General features: G+C 44.0%; 1 protein-coding gene across 1 annotated transcript in view; it reads left to right on the top strand.

Moving 5' to 3' along the window:
- Positions 1-353: 353 nt before the first annotated feature.
- Pde6b (phosphodiesterase 6B) overlaps positions 354-17,087 on the top strand; it is a 39,014-nt gene continuing 22,280 nt past the window's right edge. The window contains exon 1 of the mRNA XM_038337775.1: positions 354-821. Within this exon, the coding sequence (XP_038193703.1) occupies positions 354-821 (468 nt within the window). The remainder of the gene's footprint in view (positions 822-17,087) is intronic.

The raw sequence follows: 17,087 nt of genomic DNA, 5'->3' as shown, positions 1-17,087 counted from the left end.
TCCTTCAAGCAAGAAGATCATATTCTGTGTTTGTGCAATTACCCTAGTTTGGGATTTGATCCCAGGACCTGTTCCCCAGAAGTGAGTTGCCTTCCCTTATGCGCCTAATCCTGCAACAGACAGGAAGACCCGCCCCTAGCTTACCACTCAAATCCCAATTTTAAATATCAGTTTTTGCAGGGGAACTGTGACCTGCTGAACCTCTGAGAAGAGTGAGGACAGGCCGCCGTGTGAGTCAGCCGTCTCCCCTGGGCTCTCTAATCATTGTAAGAATAAGACTTTGCTGACATCAGTGTTTGCGAGATCCATGCGGACCTGGGAGTGGTGACTAAGCCCTTGGCCACAGCAGCAGGATGAGCCTCAGTGAGGACCAGGTACGTAGCTTCCTAGATGAGAACCCCGGTTTTGCCCACCAATACTTTGGGAAGAAGCTGAGCCCTGAAAATGTGGCAGCGGCCTGTGAAGATGGCTCGCTGGTGGACTGCAGCAGCCTGCGACAGCTGTGCCAGGTGGAAGAGAGTGCAGCACTGTTTGAACTGGTACAGGACATGCAAGAGAATGTCAATATGGAGCGTGTCGTCTTCAAGGTCCTGCGACGCCTCTGCACCATCCTGCATGCTGACCGCTGCAGCCTCTTTATGTACCGCCAGCGCAATGGCGTAGCCGAACTTGCCACACGGCTCTTCAGTGTGCAGCCAGATAGCCTCCTGGAGGACTGCCTGGTGCCCCCTGACTCTGAGATCGTATTCCCACTGGACATTGGGATTGTGGGCCATGTGGCTCAGACCAAGAAGATGGTGAACGTGCAGGATGTGGCAGAGGTGGGTGTCCTCCAGCCAGGGTGCAGGCGTATGATCTGCCTCAGCATCCAGAGATTTCACGAGGACTTCAGGTCCAGGGACAAGGTTCTCGCAGCTCACCCTTCCCTGCCCCATCTGGTCACAGTGCCTACCCTCCTGTCTTTCCCTTCCAGGACCTAGTCTTTCACATTCCCAGCTTTAAAAAAAATAGGAACTCAAAGAGAGCTTTAAAGGGTTTCCCCTCCCCTTCTGGATGTGGAACATTCACACAGCTACTTAATTGTCTTAGAAATACTATTTAAGAGACGTTCTTGTGGAGGCTTCTCAAAGGCAGTCTCTTGCCTTGCCAAGGCTTCTGTATCTGGGAGTCCAAGGTCAGGCCTCCTTTATGCATGGTAAGCATGGTGAGGACCTAGGGTAGCTTCAATGATATTCCCTGGACGACTATAGTTGTCTGCATAGGGCTCTGAATGGGTCGGTCAGGCTAGGGCTGGTATAGAAACCAACAGCTCAACCACCCAGTCATGGCAGAAGCAGCTTCGCTCACACAGGGAGGGACCACACTGGTCCCTGGAGCAGAGAATCTGGGATCCAGGAGAGTGTGGGAATGGAGAGTGACAGGAGATTACGGGGCAGATGGAAATGGTCTTATTGACAGGGTCTTCATGGAGGCTGCTGGTCTGTGGCAGGTATAATCAGGACAGCGCTCCTATAAGTGGGTCTGGGATGCTGAGTGACGGTGCCCACTACTGATATTGGCATGACAACCACAGGGAGGGCTCAGAGAAGGGCCAAAAGGTAAAATTCCATGGATTAGGGAGCTTCACAGAAGGGTTGGGGGACAGATTTCCTCTCCCTGCCTATTCCTCTCTGGTTTTCTCCCCCTTCTTCCTCAAGGGATCCAGGAAACCTCAGCACCCTGCTGCACAGATCAACCACATCTAGTTTGGAATCCAGAGCAGGGAAGGTCCCCTCCAAGACCGATCCCCAGGAACAGGCACTACCCTCACTCCACGGCCACGGAGGTAAGGGCTGGGCAGGGAGGTGTTGCAATCCTCTTACGCTTATCTCTTTTATAAACAGGCAGCCATCAGCGACCTGAATCTGCAGGATTAGCTTGGTCTTCACTTTGCTTTCTTTTAAAGAAATGGGTCATCCATGAGCTGCTGAATAGAGCGTAAGCTACCAACAAAGCAAGAAATTTGGTATATAGGGCTGGGATAGGGTTATTGATATTCTAGGGCTTATTATCTACCCACCCCTCCTCATGTCTCACCTTTCCCTGCCTCTGCTTTTCCTCCCTTCATTCTTGCCATTCATTCCCACTCTTCCATCTCCTTCCTCGTCCTACCCACTTCAGACAATCTTCAAAGCATTGCTTCCATATAGCCCTGAATCTGGCACAGATTCTTTCCTTCCTACTACCCCCATCCACTTCAGAGTAATGGTAGTTGCTCTGTGGGTCAGTTCAAGTTGCAGGGCTGTCCTAAATCCTATACCCCCACCACTATCCGGTCCTACAGCTCTCTCCAGTGTTTCTAGTCACTTTTGTAGAATGGTGGCAGGGACACTATACCTTCTAGTGTGATGCTTCTGTAAACTTCAGCTTGTGCTGATTTGTACTGATCCCAGACTGGAGGAAAAGAAATAATAGTCAAAGTCAGCAAAATCCAGATTTCCATTAGCTGCATCAGGTCACTCTTCGTTGCTAAGGATGGGGTTCTGGGTTCACATACTGGTTTTCAGTAAAAACACAAAGACAGACAGCACACAATCTCTGTAACAAATTCAATGCCCTTCTTGCAAATGGTGAACCACATGGTGGACCTTTGTGGGTTATAGTGTTGCTCCATAGTGTGGAACACACAACACAGGACTGATACAACACACAGGTACTCATTACACCTGGACACACTTGTCTCCAATCTTTGCTGGTGAAATGATGTCTACTTCATCACATAGTTGAAATGGTTAAACCAGACTGCTACTAAACATAGTCTCAACCATGAGCACAGCTAGTATACCATGAGTATAGGACGATCTGGAGCACCCAAGGACCATGACCAGTTCAAGAGGGCCATGAGCACAGGTAGACATGAGCACAGGTGGACCATGAGCACAGGTGCGACCACGAGCACAGGTGACCACAAGCACAGGTGGACCCATGAGCACAGGTGGACCATGAGCACATGTAGACCATGAGCACAGGTAGACCACTAAGAACAGGTATAGACCATGAGCACAGGTGGACCATGAGCACAGGTGGCCATGAACACAGGTAGACCATGAAGCGCAGGTGTACTATTAAATATAATGCTTGCTTGATTGGTACAGCCTATACCATGAACACAGGCAGACAATGGTCATAAAACAGAACACAGGAAACTCTGCTTAGAGCAAAGGTTAGCAAGTATGGGGAACTGATCCCTGAGTATGAGTGTCATGTTCCTGGCATTGAGGGTGTCAGACTGCTAATGGCTCTGATGTGATGTCTATCTCTGAAGCCTCATCTTCCGCCTGCTTCTAATTAGCAGCACATACTAGGATGTAGCTCTGTGGAGGAAGAAGTCTTCTTGAGGCTCTGTTCGCATATCTAGCCAGTGGGGAACCTACCCTGAGTAGAGAGCCTGAATCCATGGCCTGAGACTTTTTGCTCCAGGACCCTACCTATAACTGCATGATTGTCACAGCTTCCCCCCAAGAACAGAGGCTAAAAACTTGAATAATAGATATTCCATTAGGTCTCAGGTCATCAAAATCTTCTGGTAACCAACTTAGAATGAACTAAGGTCTCCAAAACCCTTACATCCAAGAGCCCCATAAAGCTCAGAAGGTAGATGCTGGGTTCTCTGTCTTCCCCTCAACATGTCAGAATCCCAAACAAAACAGCATGATCAGCTGCCCTGCCTGTCTTCTGGAGAGCCTGTTAGCAGGACGGAGGCCGGGATTGCATACATGATGTCAAACCAGCATACAAATGGAGAGACATTCATCAAAGAATAATGATATTTATTTGACAATAGCAAAGTCATTGCACTGGGAATTCATAAGTCTTGGAAAACTATTAATATAGTCAAGGAAGTTAAGGTAAGGGGCAGATTTCAAAGACAAAAGAGAAAAAATCATAAACTTCTCCATACAAAGTTCATTGGTGTTTAGGATCAAAGGCAAGAGTTGGCAGCAGCTCACTAGCAGAGGTACCCATGCTGGACAGGTGTTTTGTTCAGAATGTTCTCAAATGAAGTTTTTCAGTCTTAGGGACTATTAGAGATACACTTTTGAGTTGGTATGATGGTGCATGCCTTTACCCTAGAACTGTTGGAGGCAGAGGCAGGCTGATCTCTCTCTGTGAATTAGAAGCCAGTCTGGTTTGAGGCCTAGCCAGAGTTATATAGTAATACCTTGTCTCAAAAAAAAATAAACTTTGCTATAGAAATCTTATGAATACATTGGAAATGGAAATCATGGCAGAAGAAATATTCTCTGGGGTCTTTGGAAAGTACTTAATAAAGTGTTTGCCCTCAGAGCAACCACCATGAGTGCTCCCCATGCTCCCTTCATCACCTCCTGAATCCAATTATTTATTTCTTAGATATGACAAGAATTTTTTAATCTTTAATCATTAATTTTATATTTTTTCCCTTTGACCAAGAACATTCTTCAAAGTCATTGTGACCAATTAACTTGCAACAACCATTGTATCAGCGCTGATGAGAGGGGCCTCTGTACTGATGGCTAGGTGTTGTGAACGGGCTGCTTAGCTGTGGAGGAAAGAGAAGGACAGCTGGAAATTAGTGTCCAATTTTCAGTCATATTAGCCAACAGAACGCCAGAGGGTAAATGCTATCAGGACTGGTCCTGCATTTTATCACTAGCTTCATCTAAGGTGTGGCTATCATTTCAAGGCACTGGGACAATTGTCATTTTGTTAGATGAACTTCTTTTTTTTTTTTTTTTTTTTTTTTTTTTTTTTTTTTTTTTTTTTGGTTTTTTTCGATACAGGGTTTCTCTGTAGCTTTGGAGCCTGTCCTGGAACTAGCTCTTGTAGACAGGCTGGTCTCGAACCTCACAGAGATCCGCCTGCCTCTGCCTCCCGAGTGCTGGGATTAAAGGCGTGCGCCACCGCCGCCCGGCTTTAGATGAACTTCTATCCACACTTGGCAAATCGCAGGTTCAATTTTTAAAGAAGCAATACAAAGTATTGTTAACAACAATACAGCAATCTCAGTGTCCATGTTGTTTTATGGAGAATGGTTTATCAATTTCCTTTTTCCCTCCCTCCCCCCCCCCCCCTCTCTCCTTCCTCTTCCTTCCCTCCCTCCTCTCTTTCTTTCTTTTTTCTTTTTTTTTCTTCCTTCCTTTCTTCCTTCTCCCTCCTCCTTCCTTCCTTCCTTCCTTTTCTTTTCTTTTTCTTTTTTGTTTTTTTGAGACAGGGTTTCTCTGTGCAGCCCTGGCTGTCCTGAACCTTGCTCTCTAGAGCAGGCTGGCCTTCAACTGCCTCTGCCTCCCAAGTCCTGGCATCAAAGGTGTACACCACCACTGCTGCCTGGCAATTTTTTAGTAAAATAAAATATAATAAGATAAAGCAAATAGAAATAGGACAAAACAGTCAAGAAGAAAAGGAGCCAAAGGAAAAAACACAAGAAATTGCATATAGATGCAGACAACACACACATTTGCACACACACAGGAATCCATAAAAACACAAAACTGAAATCTATAATATATATGCAAGGACCTACAAGATTTTTTAAAAAAGGTCCTGACTTGACATTATGAAACAAAAATCCTCCAAAGATGCTGTCAAGTTTATTTTCTGTTGGCCAACTACTGCTGAGCATGGGGCCAACCCTTCAGAGTGGCCTTGTCCCCCAATGAGACGCTCTTGGAGAGAACCAAAACTAAGTTTCATTTGCAAGTGGCTATCGATTGCAGACAGCTTCTGGGTTTTACGGATGTGGGCGTGCGCACACTTGTCCTTTAGTTCTAGGACTCCATCCCATCTGGAGCGGACCCGGACAGGCGTCTCTGTGAGTTCACAAGTGTGACGACCCTGCTCTGTCTAGAAGGCCTTGATTCCTTGGTGTTCTTCATCCTCTCTGGCTCTTACACTTTCTTCACCCCCTCTTCCACAGAGTTTCCTCATCCAAACGACAGCTGGTCCAGAGCAAATTCACCACTTAACATCCCATAATTAAGGAGGCTCATTTTAAAAGTCCATTGTGTAGTTTTGAGTAAAACCTTGCATTGGTGATGTTGCCAAAGTTACCCCTGGATGGACACAAGGGCTTCTTGGCTCAGATTCTGTCAATTAGCCCAAACGACTATTGGTTATGTATTCCCTAATATCACCATCGTTCTCTCGAGCAAGGAAAAATTGAAGGATCAGAGTCTTATGATACAGTCTTATTCTGACTTGTTTTTCACTCTCTTTCTGCCATTTCTGCCTTTTGTCTGTACTACGAGACCATTTTAAAGACTTTCTATATTTGAAATTTACATCAAGTTGTCCAGTTTATGGAGCTTAGGAAAGAGAAATTATTGACCTTATTACCTGAAAGCTGTATCAAGACGTAAGAGAAAACATAAAAGAATTTAGAATCTAGTCTAATCTATAGATTGACAAAACTAACTAGAAGGCAATAAACAGTATTGTATGGTCACAGACATTTAATTTTTAGATGTAACTCTCTTAATTATACTCATCATTTTTTTCAAAAAGACTTGTTATGTGAGTTTATCAAATTGCCTCCTCCAGCCTTAATACGAGGGAATGTGCCTAGTTTATTGTAACTTGGTATGCCATATTTGGTTGATATCCTGAGAGGACTGCCCTTTTCTGAAGGGAAAAGAGGAGAATGGATCTGGTAGAGAGGGGACTGATGGTGGCAGGGGTGGGGGGGATGGGAGACTGGGAGGAGAGGAGGGAGGAGAAATTGCATACAGAATGTGACATATGACAGAAGGATACATTTTTTAAAAATGACTTAACACAAATACAACTAGAAAAGTGATATTTCTCATATAATAATCTCAGACCTAGGAACCCTTGAAGCAAGAAAGCCAAACAGAGGCAGAGAACTAATCCCCTGCGTCCCAGCCTTTTCGACTTTAACTTTTATTGTAAAGGCAAGGTCCTCAAAGCCTGTGTACAACTTAAAATATGTCATTCAGTTTGAAGGCAACTTCTTTTGTGGGAGCGGCATTTATTTATTATATTTTTTATTTAAAATTTTTTTCATTTTACATACCAACCCAAGTTCTCCCTCCCTCCCCTTCTCCTACCCCCCCTCCACTTCCCACTTCCAATCCACTCTCAGAGTGGGTAAGGCCTTCCTTTGGGAGTCAACAAAGTCTGGCATACCAAGGCTGAGGCAGGATCAACATCCCACCCCCCCCCATCAAGGCTGAGCAAGGTATCCCACCATTGGGAATGGGCTCCAAAAAGTCAGTTCATGCACCAGGATAAGTCCTGGTCACCACTGTTAGGCCCCTCCCTGCAAACATGTCAAGACACATAACTGTCACCCAACCTCACTGCATGAGGGCCTAGTTGGTCTCATGCAGGGTTCCCCAGCTGTCAGTCCAGTGTCTGTGAGCCCCCCACTAGCTCGGGTCAGTTGTCTCTGTGGTTTTCCCCATAATGGTCTTGACTGCCCCCTTGCTCTATGATTCCCTCTTCCCCTGTCTTCAGCCAAACTCCAGGAGCTCATCCAGTGGCTTGGCTCTGGGTCACCTGCATCTGCTTCCATCGTTACTGCCTGTAGGTTCTAGGATGACAGTTAGGGTAGCCACTACTCTGTTTACAGGGACAGATCAGTTCAGGCACCCTCCCACTATTTTCCTGGAGTCTTAGCGGGGTTATGATGTGGCTCCTGAGAATTTCTCTCTAGCACCAGGTTTCTCCCTAATCCCAGGTTTCTCCCTAACCCATAATGGTTTTCCTCTACCCAGATATCTCTTTCACTGTTTTCCCTGTCCTGTCCACCCCCAAACTCATGTCCCATCCACCAGCCCCTCCCCTCCTCCCTCCCTCCCAGTTTACCCAGGAGACCTTAGATAACTTCCCTTTTCTGGGGCCCCTCCATGGAGTCCCTCTTAGGGTTCTGCTTTGCACCTAGCTTCTCTGTTGGGGTTGTGGATTGTAGCCTGGTATCCTTGCTTTTACATCTAATGTCCACTTATGAGTGAGTACATACCGTGTTGTCATTCTGAGTCTGGGTTACCCCACTCAGATAGGTTTTTTTTTTTCTAGTTCTATCCATTTGCCTTGCAAATTCAAGATATCGTCATTTTTACTGCTGAATAATACTTCATGTATAAATGTATCACATTTTCTTTATCCATTCCTTCGGTTTTGAGGGGCATCTAGGTTCTTTGAAGGCGCTTCCAAGGGAACACCATTTTACTGATCCTCTGCAAAACAACCATGGGGCCAGAACAAAATAGAAATAACTACAGAACCTCTTAATTTTAGAGAACCCAAGTAAGGATAAAAGGAAGGAAATGCTTCCACCATTGCCTACCAAAATTGTGTTTTGTCAAATTACTATAAACTGTAGAAAGCTCAAGCAAGTTTTCTTAAATCTATACAAATATCTAAGAGCTATCAATGTTTCAAATAGACATAAAATTGCTGGGCAGTGGGTGCACCTTTAGTCCCAGCACTTGAGAGGAAGACGCAGGAGGATCTCTGAGTTGAGACCAGCCTGGTCTACAGAGCAAGTCCCAGGACAGCCAGAGCCTACACAGAGAAAAACCTATCTCAAAACAACACACAAACCCTTGTTTGAATAAGCTGTTTTCTCTGTGTAATAGAAAGCTCAATGAAGGTACAACACCACACACACACACACACACCACACCACACACACCAAATTGTCTTCACAAAATATAGGACTTCTATTTCCTAGAGAATTATGAAAAGGGAGAAAGAAAGCTCCTCCGAAGTGGTTTACATCTTGAAAACAGCCTAGACGTGTGATGGAAAGGTGTGGGAACCAGTAGGTACTGAAGCAGTACATACAAACTACATTCATGCAGCACGTGTGCACAACATGCTATCGAGCATGCAAACCAAGATCAGCGCCTTGACCAGGAACATGGCTCTGGTTATTCCAAGTTCACTTATACCAGGGAAAGCCCCAAGAAAACTGTCATTCTGGACCAGCACAAACAAACATTTTAATATCCAAACTACAACTAGCAGAGTCAGAGTTGGGGCAGGGAGGGGGCGTGGGGAATCACCACAGCTGACGGAAGTGTTGACAGTCAGTCTCCACGGTTAGTTAAGAACTTAAACGAGTCGGGTGGTGTGGCGCACGCCTTTAGTCCCAGCACTCAGGAGGCAGAGGCAGGCGGATCTCTCTGAGTTCGAGGCCAGCCTGGTCTGCCGAGTTAGTTCCAAGACCGCTAGGGGCTGTTACCACAGAGAAACCCTGTCCTCAAAAAACCAAAAAAGAAAAAGAAGCAAACAAGGCAAACAAACCACTTTAACAGAAACTTTAGGGCAGGGGAAGCTGCAGTGTAGAAATGGTTGAAATTTTTGTTTTGTTTTTAGTTAAATCTATTAACATTTTATTTGATAGAAATTTATTCATTTATTTTTCTTTATTTCTTTATTTTAATTAATATACGTATTGAACAGCCTGGTCACAGTTTCCTCTTCTCCTCTCCTCCCAGCCCCTTCTCCCCTACCTCTGTTCCCACCCCCCAATACATTCTTTAACAGAAATGGCTGAAATTTTTAAGAAAATGATTCAGAACTTAAATGAAGGCTTCTTGAAAATTTGCACCAGTTGGATCAGTACTTCCAGAAATGTTGTATTTGTTTGTTTTTGCTTTAACATTGTAGATTAGACTCTGATCTTATATTTTCTATCAATGCTGTGTTTTAGAGATACGTATCAACATTTTAATGACAGCTCACCTGATGCACACATAAAGTTTGGTTTGTAAGAGTTATCCTTTGGAAGCCTATGAATTACTTTAGCCCTTAGTTCTGCTACAGAGTTCTTTCTCACACAAAAAGCTCTTTTTTCTCTGGGAGCCTTTTGCATACAGAACTACATGTACCCAAGTTTTCTTTCCACTCACTCATTCACTAATTTCTACTGAATTAAAGAGCTAACCTATGAGATAAACTGGTTTAGCTGTCCGCCATGTACTCATTCTTCATGAGACTTTTAAAGGCACTTCTTGTGTGTGTGCATCTGCATGCACGCAAGTGCATGTTCACACATGCCAAAGGTGGAGATCAGAGGACAGCTCGTGGGAATCAGTGTCACCGTGTGGGTAGTCAGGCTTGTCAGCAAGTCATCCCACCAGCCAAGGAACTATTTTAGAATGCCCAGAAACACAGTTCCTTATACAGCAATGGATGGATTCGTATTTTAAGTTACTCAGAAATGACTCAGACATTGCATGAGTGTCAATTAACTCCATGTACCATAATGTAATTTTGGAATTACATTGGAAGTTCAAAACTAAGCATCCATTTACTTTGACCTAATTTATTTATTTTTAGCTATTAAGTCTAATTGCTTATGACAACTGAGATGTGAGTCTCGAGTCTATTCGTTGTCTTTCTGTTTTCAGTGCGTCCTGCGGTTTCCCCTTCATTGGCTCCAGTCTGTCCTCGTCACCTTCCCTCTCCCTCAGATCCACTCCTCCTTTCTTTCTAAGGATCATCTTGTTATCTCCCTGTCAAAGAAATACCCTAAGAATTTGTTATGCTTTGATACTCAAGAGCAATGGACATAGTTGTGCATTGTGTGTACATATTCTTAGGTCACAATTCTACACCTGTGTGATCTTAAACATGTAACAGAGAAAAAAATCAGGGCTATATTATACTTAATGTTGACAAGAGAAGATATATTAACTTTAATTAAGCCAATGATATCATATTAACTTTGTTTATCAAAAAACTGTACCGACACCTTCATAGTTTAAGGCTTCCTTCTGTGTCAACCTACACAAAGTAGCAAACCAGATGAACTCATACACTGACCACTCTAAAGACCTAATTTTTGTTTTACAAACAAATTTAAGTCAATTTACTTATCAAAGATTTATTTAAATCATGTGAATGAAAAAGCTTTTGGATTAATGTATTTTTAGCAAGCTTAGGTATACTCAACTTATGAGCTTTTATTACCTCTAAGCCAATTAAAACTTCAGCTCTTATAAATCTAAGGAAGAAAAATATCAGGTTCACATACACACACAAACACACACACACACAATCACACAGAGAGAAATAGATTCAAAGTCTTTCTTTAATTGGGAGCTGTGGAGGTTGCTGGATGAGGTAACTTGTGTCCTGTAACTCTTGGCACTACCAGGTTATATACTTTTTTGATCTTGATTGGGTGGAGTTAAGTTAAAGCTGCAAGTGATCAAGAGAAAAATAGATCACAGGTTCCATGAGGAGTCCCCACTCATAAGTGACAACTCCAAAAGTAGAGTCGGTGAACTGGAGCTGATAAAAGATTGCTAGCTAATGCTGGGCATGGTGGCACACATCTTTAACCCCCACGCATAGGAGGCAGAAGTATGCAGACTTCTTTGTGTTGAAGGCTAGTCTGTTCTACATAGTGAGTCTCAGGTCAGTTTTTTCTAGCACCAATAGATGAGTGTTTGGAAGGCTGGGTTAGTAAATGAATGCAGGTAAATGGGTGAGGGGTGAGTGTGTGTGTGAGTGAGAAGAGTGAGCGGGTGAGTGTTCTAGAGAGCTGCACTGGCGCCTGACTGGCCAGGGAGAAGAAGCAACATACCACTGTAGACAGAACAGCAGAGCGGACGGCTCCGAAAGGCTCAAGGAAGGGCAAGGTTGAGCCAGGGCAGAAATCAGAGTGAGGGTTAGGGTTCCCCCATCCCAACCAAAGAGATGAGAGCTCCTGATTCCATGCGCACAGTCTCACCCCCTCTCCTACTTACCAGCCCCCCCAAATGTCACAGAGTGTACCCTCAGGCTTGATCCAGGACACTTTACACCCCCGTCCCTCCCCTGTAATAGCTTCTCACTGGGGGTTCCATTCAGTCATAGAGTCAGACCAGGACTCAGCCCTGAGTATAGGACATGTGAGGTTGAAATGGATCTGGACATGATGAGCCCATGTCTGAAAAGATGAAAGGGTAAGGGGTTGATATGCAGTCAGTGATGGAGCACTTGCAAAACGTCGTGGGCTTTGTCCCCAGCACTGCAAGAGTGCAGAGAAGCTTAGTGCTCCTGGCAAAGACGGACAGCATGGGCACCACCACTAAAGTGATTCTGGAAGGCCTTCTCTGTAGTTGGCATCTTCTTTGGGCTGTTCCCAGCTCCCAAATAAAGACACAGAGCTATATTATTAGTTGTGAATGCTTGGTCTTACCTTAGGCTTGTCCCACTAGCCCTTTTAACTTATTTTAGCCTGTTCCTATTCATCTATGTTTTGCCTCAGGGCTTTTTAGCTTTCTTTCATTCTGTATGTTCTGCTTTCCTATTTCCTCCGTGTCCATCCGGCTAGCCTCTGGTGTCTCTTTTTCTCCCCACCTTCAGCCTACATTCCTCACCTCCTACTTAACTCTTGATGCCCAGAAGTCCCGCCTCCCCCCTCACCATTGGCCATTCAGCTTTTTATTAGACCAACCAGGTGCCTTAGGTAGGCAAGGTAAAACAGCAACAAATCTTTAAAAAATTAAACAAATGCGCCACATCTTTACATAATTTAACAAGTATTCCACAACCGTGCTCCGTGAGTGATGTTCTATGTATTTAACTGAAAAGATTCTATTGCCCAAGGTCCAGCACATCCCCAAGACGATGTGGCTCAAGATCATGTTCCCTCATACAGCGAATATTCAGGGTGGATGGGAATGGCCCAGGGGTGGGGAATATAGCTTTATAATGGAGCAGTAATGAACAAAGTTCATTTTAGGTCACCCAGAGAAAGGCTGGAATGTTTGACTGTCGCACCTCTTTCTATGTGTCCTTCTTTGGAGGATTTCATCATAGTCTGGAGGAGTGTAGCAGCCATTTAAAGGGACAGCATTTTCCCTGTGTGCAAATCTGATTCATCCTATAAATTTCTCCCAGCTACCAAACGAAGCTAGGTTGAACGGGTCTTCAGGAGACCCAGAGATATTTGAGATAAAGGATGAATGCAGATGGTTAGGGGGTCAGCAGAATAGGATGGGTCTCAGTCCAGACAGCAAGCATGGAGAAGTGAATCTTGGAGACGTCTTGCTGGACAAGAAGAGTCCTAGAAGCCCACTCTGTGGTTCCTGTGCATTTATACTTGACAGTGAAGAGTTAAACCCCGAGTCTCCAGGACCCTGAGTGTCTGCCACCTTTACATACTTTTGAGGCTATCAAATATTCTGAGAAGGAGATCCTGGGGAGCAGAGAAGCCTTGGGTGGGCAATGGAATGGAAAGCAAGGCAAATAGAAGCCTCTAGAAACTCCTGGAGCCACAAGGAGGAAAAGGAGGGAGGCTGGAGGCTATAGGGCTGCATGTCCATCTTCAATGCAGAATGCACATTTACATCACATACATAGAAAAGATTAGCATCTGGGGTGAAGTCAAGAAGCTGAGGGGACACCATTTACATGGGGGGGTGCTTGGGGGCTATCCTTACAGGAGGTACAGGGCAAGTTGAGGCTGAAGGACTGATGGAGGCATTTGAAGGTCCAACAAAAGCCATGACATCCCTTGTAGGCAGAGGCTGCTCATTTGTCCCGCTGCCCACACCCAAAATAATCGCACAGAAGCTATATTAATTACAACACTGCTTAGCCAATAACTTAGGCTTCTTATGAATTAACTCTCACATCTTAAATTAACCCGCTTTTATTATTCTGTGTATCGCCACAAGGCTGTGACTTATCAAGTACAGTTCTGGCATCTGTCTCCTTCAGCAGCTACATGGCATCTCTCTGACTCTGCCTACTCTCTCTATATATAGCTCTGTTCAGACTTCCTGCCTAGCTATATTCTGCCCTGCCATAGGCCCAAAGTAACTTCTTTATTAACCAATGGTAATAAAACATAATCACAGCATACAGAGGGGAATCCCACATCAATCCCTGACTGACTGAAACACATGCATGTGATGGAAATCAAGGGAAGATAAATTTTTTAAATTTTATTTTTTTAAAAAAACAAAAAACTATCTTTTTTCATTACCAATCCAAGTTCCCACTCCCTCCCCTCCTTCCATTCCCTCCACTTACCCCCCACAACCCTCCCTCCATTCACTCCTCAGAGAGGGTAAGGTATATTGCTTTGGGGGAAGGTCCAAGTCCCTCCCTACTATATCTTTGCTGAGCAAGGCATCCATCCAGAGAGAATAGGTTCCCAAAAAGCCAGTACAAGCAGTAGGGATACATCCTGGTGCCACTGCCATTGGCCCCTCAGTCTGCCCCAGCCATACCACTGTCAACCACAATTGGATGCACTAGGTTGGTCCTGTTCTTGTTCAAGAAGGTAAAAATTTAGCTATGAGGTAGTCATATACTTAAGGCTAGAAGGAGACTTGTCCTGTATTCTTGTCTCACCTGTGGATTTACAGAAGGAACGCTAGCCAGACTTGGCGTGGATGTCCCCAGAATCACCAACCTCACTCTAAATCAGCTTCTCAGAGAGGCATGAATATAACCAGATCTGCCATGAGGGACAAGCCCCAGTTCTGCCCAGTCTCTGACCCTAGACCCTAGCACTTCCCTACCTGCTTAAGATTCTTGTCTTGTGAGGAGCATGAGCTATCTATAAAGATGCCGAGACTCTGTGGACGTAGGCTATGGGGTAAAGACCCCAGAGCAGGGTCCTAAGCAGGAAAAAGTTTGATATACCAGTGACAGGTGAGACTGGAACAAGTTGTTTCAATACAAAGATAGCAACTGTACACCTGGAACCAACACTAGGCATCTGATAAGGAGACTGGGAACCTGGTTCAGAAGGCAGAAAATCCAGGAAGGCAGATGCGGCAGAGGAAAGGGCATGGCAGATGAAAGGGATTTGCGAGCAATTTACTTATTTATTTGAATTAATTATTTTTAATTATTTCCATGCTTTATTTGATGAATGCACACAAATCATATGTGAGGTTACCCAATTCAATATTTTATTTAAAACTGTCACATACTGGTAAGTAGGAGGTAAATTACCATTATTAAATATTTAATTTTAACAGTATTTAGTCAATATTTCTAAAGCTATTACATAACACATCTTTTAAAACTATTTTCATATTTTATCTTAGTAGTAATAAATATCCATTATTTTCTATAACAAGCAAAATTTTCCAATACACATAAGCATATGTAACTATTAGTGTCCATATCTTGGAATTTTTCTTTTTCTTCTTTTTTTAAATTAATTTGTTTTTTAATTTCATTTTACATTCCAACCACATTCTCCCACCCTCTCTTTGGCTGGATTCCTGGAACTTGGCCTGGTGCTTCGTTGTAGATCTTTGCATCTTGTTCCTTCAGTTATTAGATAAAGGCTCTACGATGATAGTTGGGATAGTCATCAATCTGATTACAGGGAAGGCCAGTTTGGACTTCCTCTCCACTATTGCTAGGAGTCTTAGCTGGGATCATCCTTGCAGATTCTTGGTAACTTCCTTAGTACCAGGTTTCTCCCTAACTCCGTAGTGGCTCTTGTTATCAAGATATCTCTTTCATTGCTCTCCCACTCCATCCTTCCCCACTCTTGACCATCCCATCCCTTCACATTCTCATCCCCCTTCCCATCCCCTTTACCACCCCCCGCCCCGCCCCAAGTTTACCCAGGAGATCTCATCTAATTCCCCTTCCCAGGGCAATCCATGTGACCCTCTTAGGGTCTTCCTCATTACCTAGTTTCTCTGGAGCTGTAGATTTTAGTCTGGTTATTCTTTACTTTACATCTAATATCCACTTATGAGTGAGTACATACTGTGTCTGTCTTTCTGAGTCTGGGTTACCTCACTCATGATGGCTTTTTCTAGTTCTGTCTATTTGCCTGCAAATTTTATGATGTCATTATTTTCAACAGTTGAGTAATACTCCATTGTGTAAAAGTACCACATTTTCTTTATTGATTCTTCAATTTTTAAATGATTACACAGTGAAGTATTACTCAATGTTAAAAACAATGACATTATAAAATTTACAGGCAAATGGATGGAACTAGAAATATCTTTTTGAGTAAGGTAACCCAGATCCAGAAAGACAAACATGGTATGTACTCACTCATAAGTGGATATTAGCTATAAAGTAAAAGATAACCATGCTATAATCAACAGACCCAGGGAGGCTAAGTAACAAGGAGAGCATTTTAAAACCATAGCTTTGATCATATTTAATTTCCAGCAGGGGAAGAAAATGGAGAGAGAGAGAGAGAGAGAGAGAGAGAGAGAGAGAGAGAGAGAGAGAGAGAGAGAGAGAGAGAGAGAGAGAGAAATGAATAGGTGAGGTTCCTTGGTGGAGTCTAGGCCAATTGAAAGAAGCAGGAAGATCCCAAGCTATTCTATGGTTTTGTTTGCTTGCTTGAGGTTTATAAGGTGTCTAGATAAAACAGGTGCTAAAGTGAGGTCTCAAATGTGAGGAGAAATGTGGCAGAAATAAAGCCAATAAGAAAAGCAAAACTAGACAACCACTGTACTGGCTGGTTTTGTGTCAACTTGACACACGCTAGGGTCATCAGAGAGGAAGGAGCCTCAGCTGAGGAAATGCCTTCACGAGATCCCAGCAGTAAGGTATTTTCTCAATTAGTGATCAACGGAGGCGGGCTCAGCTCATGGTAGGTGGTGTCATCCCTGGGCTGGTGGTCCTGGATTCTATTAGGAAGCAGGCTGAGCAAGCCCAGGGAAGCAGGCCAGTAAAGCAGCACCCATCCATGGCTTCTGTATCAGCTCCTGCCTCTAGGGTCCTGCCCTGTTTGAGTTCCTGTCCTGACTCTCTTCAATAGTGGACAGCAATAGAAGTGTAAACTAAACCCTTCCTCCCCAACTTACTTTTGGTCATGGTGTTTCATCGCAGCAATAGAAAGAAATCCTAAGACGACCGCTTAACATGTATGGCCTGTGTCCCCGAGAGTCACACTGTAGACCTCTGAGCCTCATTTGAGGATCAAGTGTGCTTCATCTATGGCAGTGGCTCTCAACATTCCTGATTCTGTGACCTTTTAATACTCTTCGTGTTGGGGCAACCCCAACCGTATATTATTTTCATTGCTACTTCATAGCTAATTTTGCTACTATTATGAATTATAATGTAAACATCTGATATGCAATATAACTGATATGCAACCCTCGTGA

This window comes from Arvicola amphibius, chromosome 1, assembly GCF_903992535.2.
Source record: "Arvicola amphibius chromosome 1, mArvAmp1.2, whole genome shotgun sequence".
Classification (NCBI taxonomy): domain Eukaryota; kingdom Metazoa; phylum Chordata; class Mammalia; order Rodentia; family Cricetidae; genus Arvicola; species Arvicola amphibius.
Note: the sequence above shows the minus strand (reverse complement) of the source record. Positions and strands in the feature narration are given on the sequence as shown.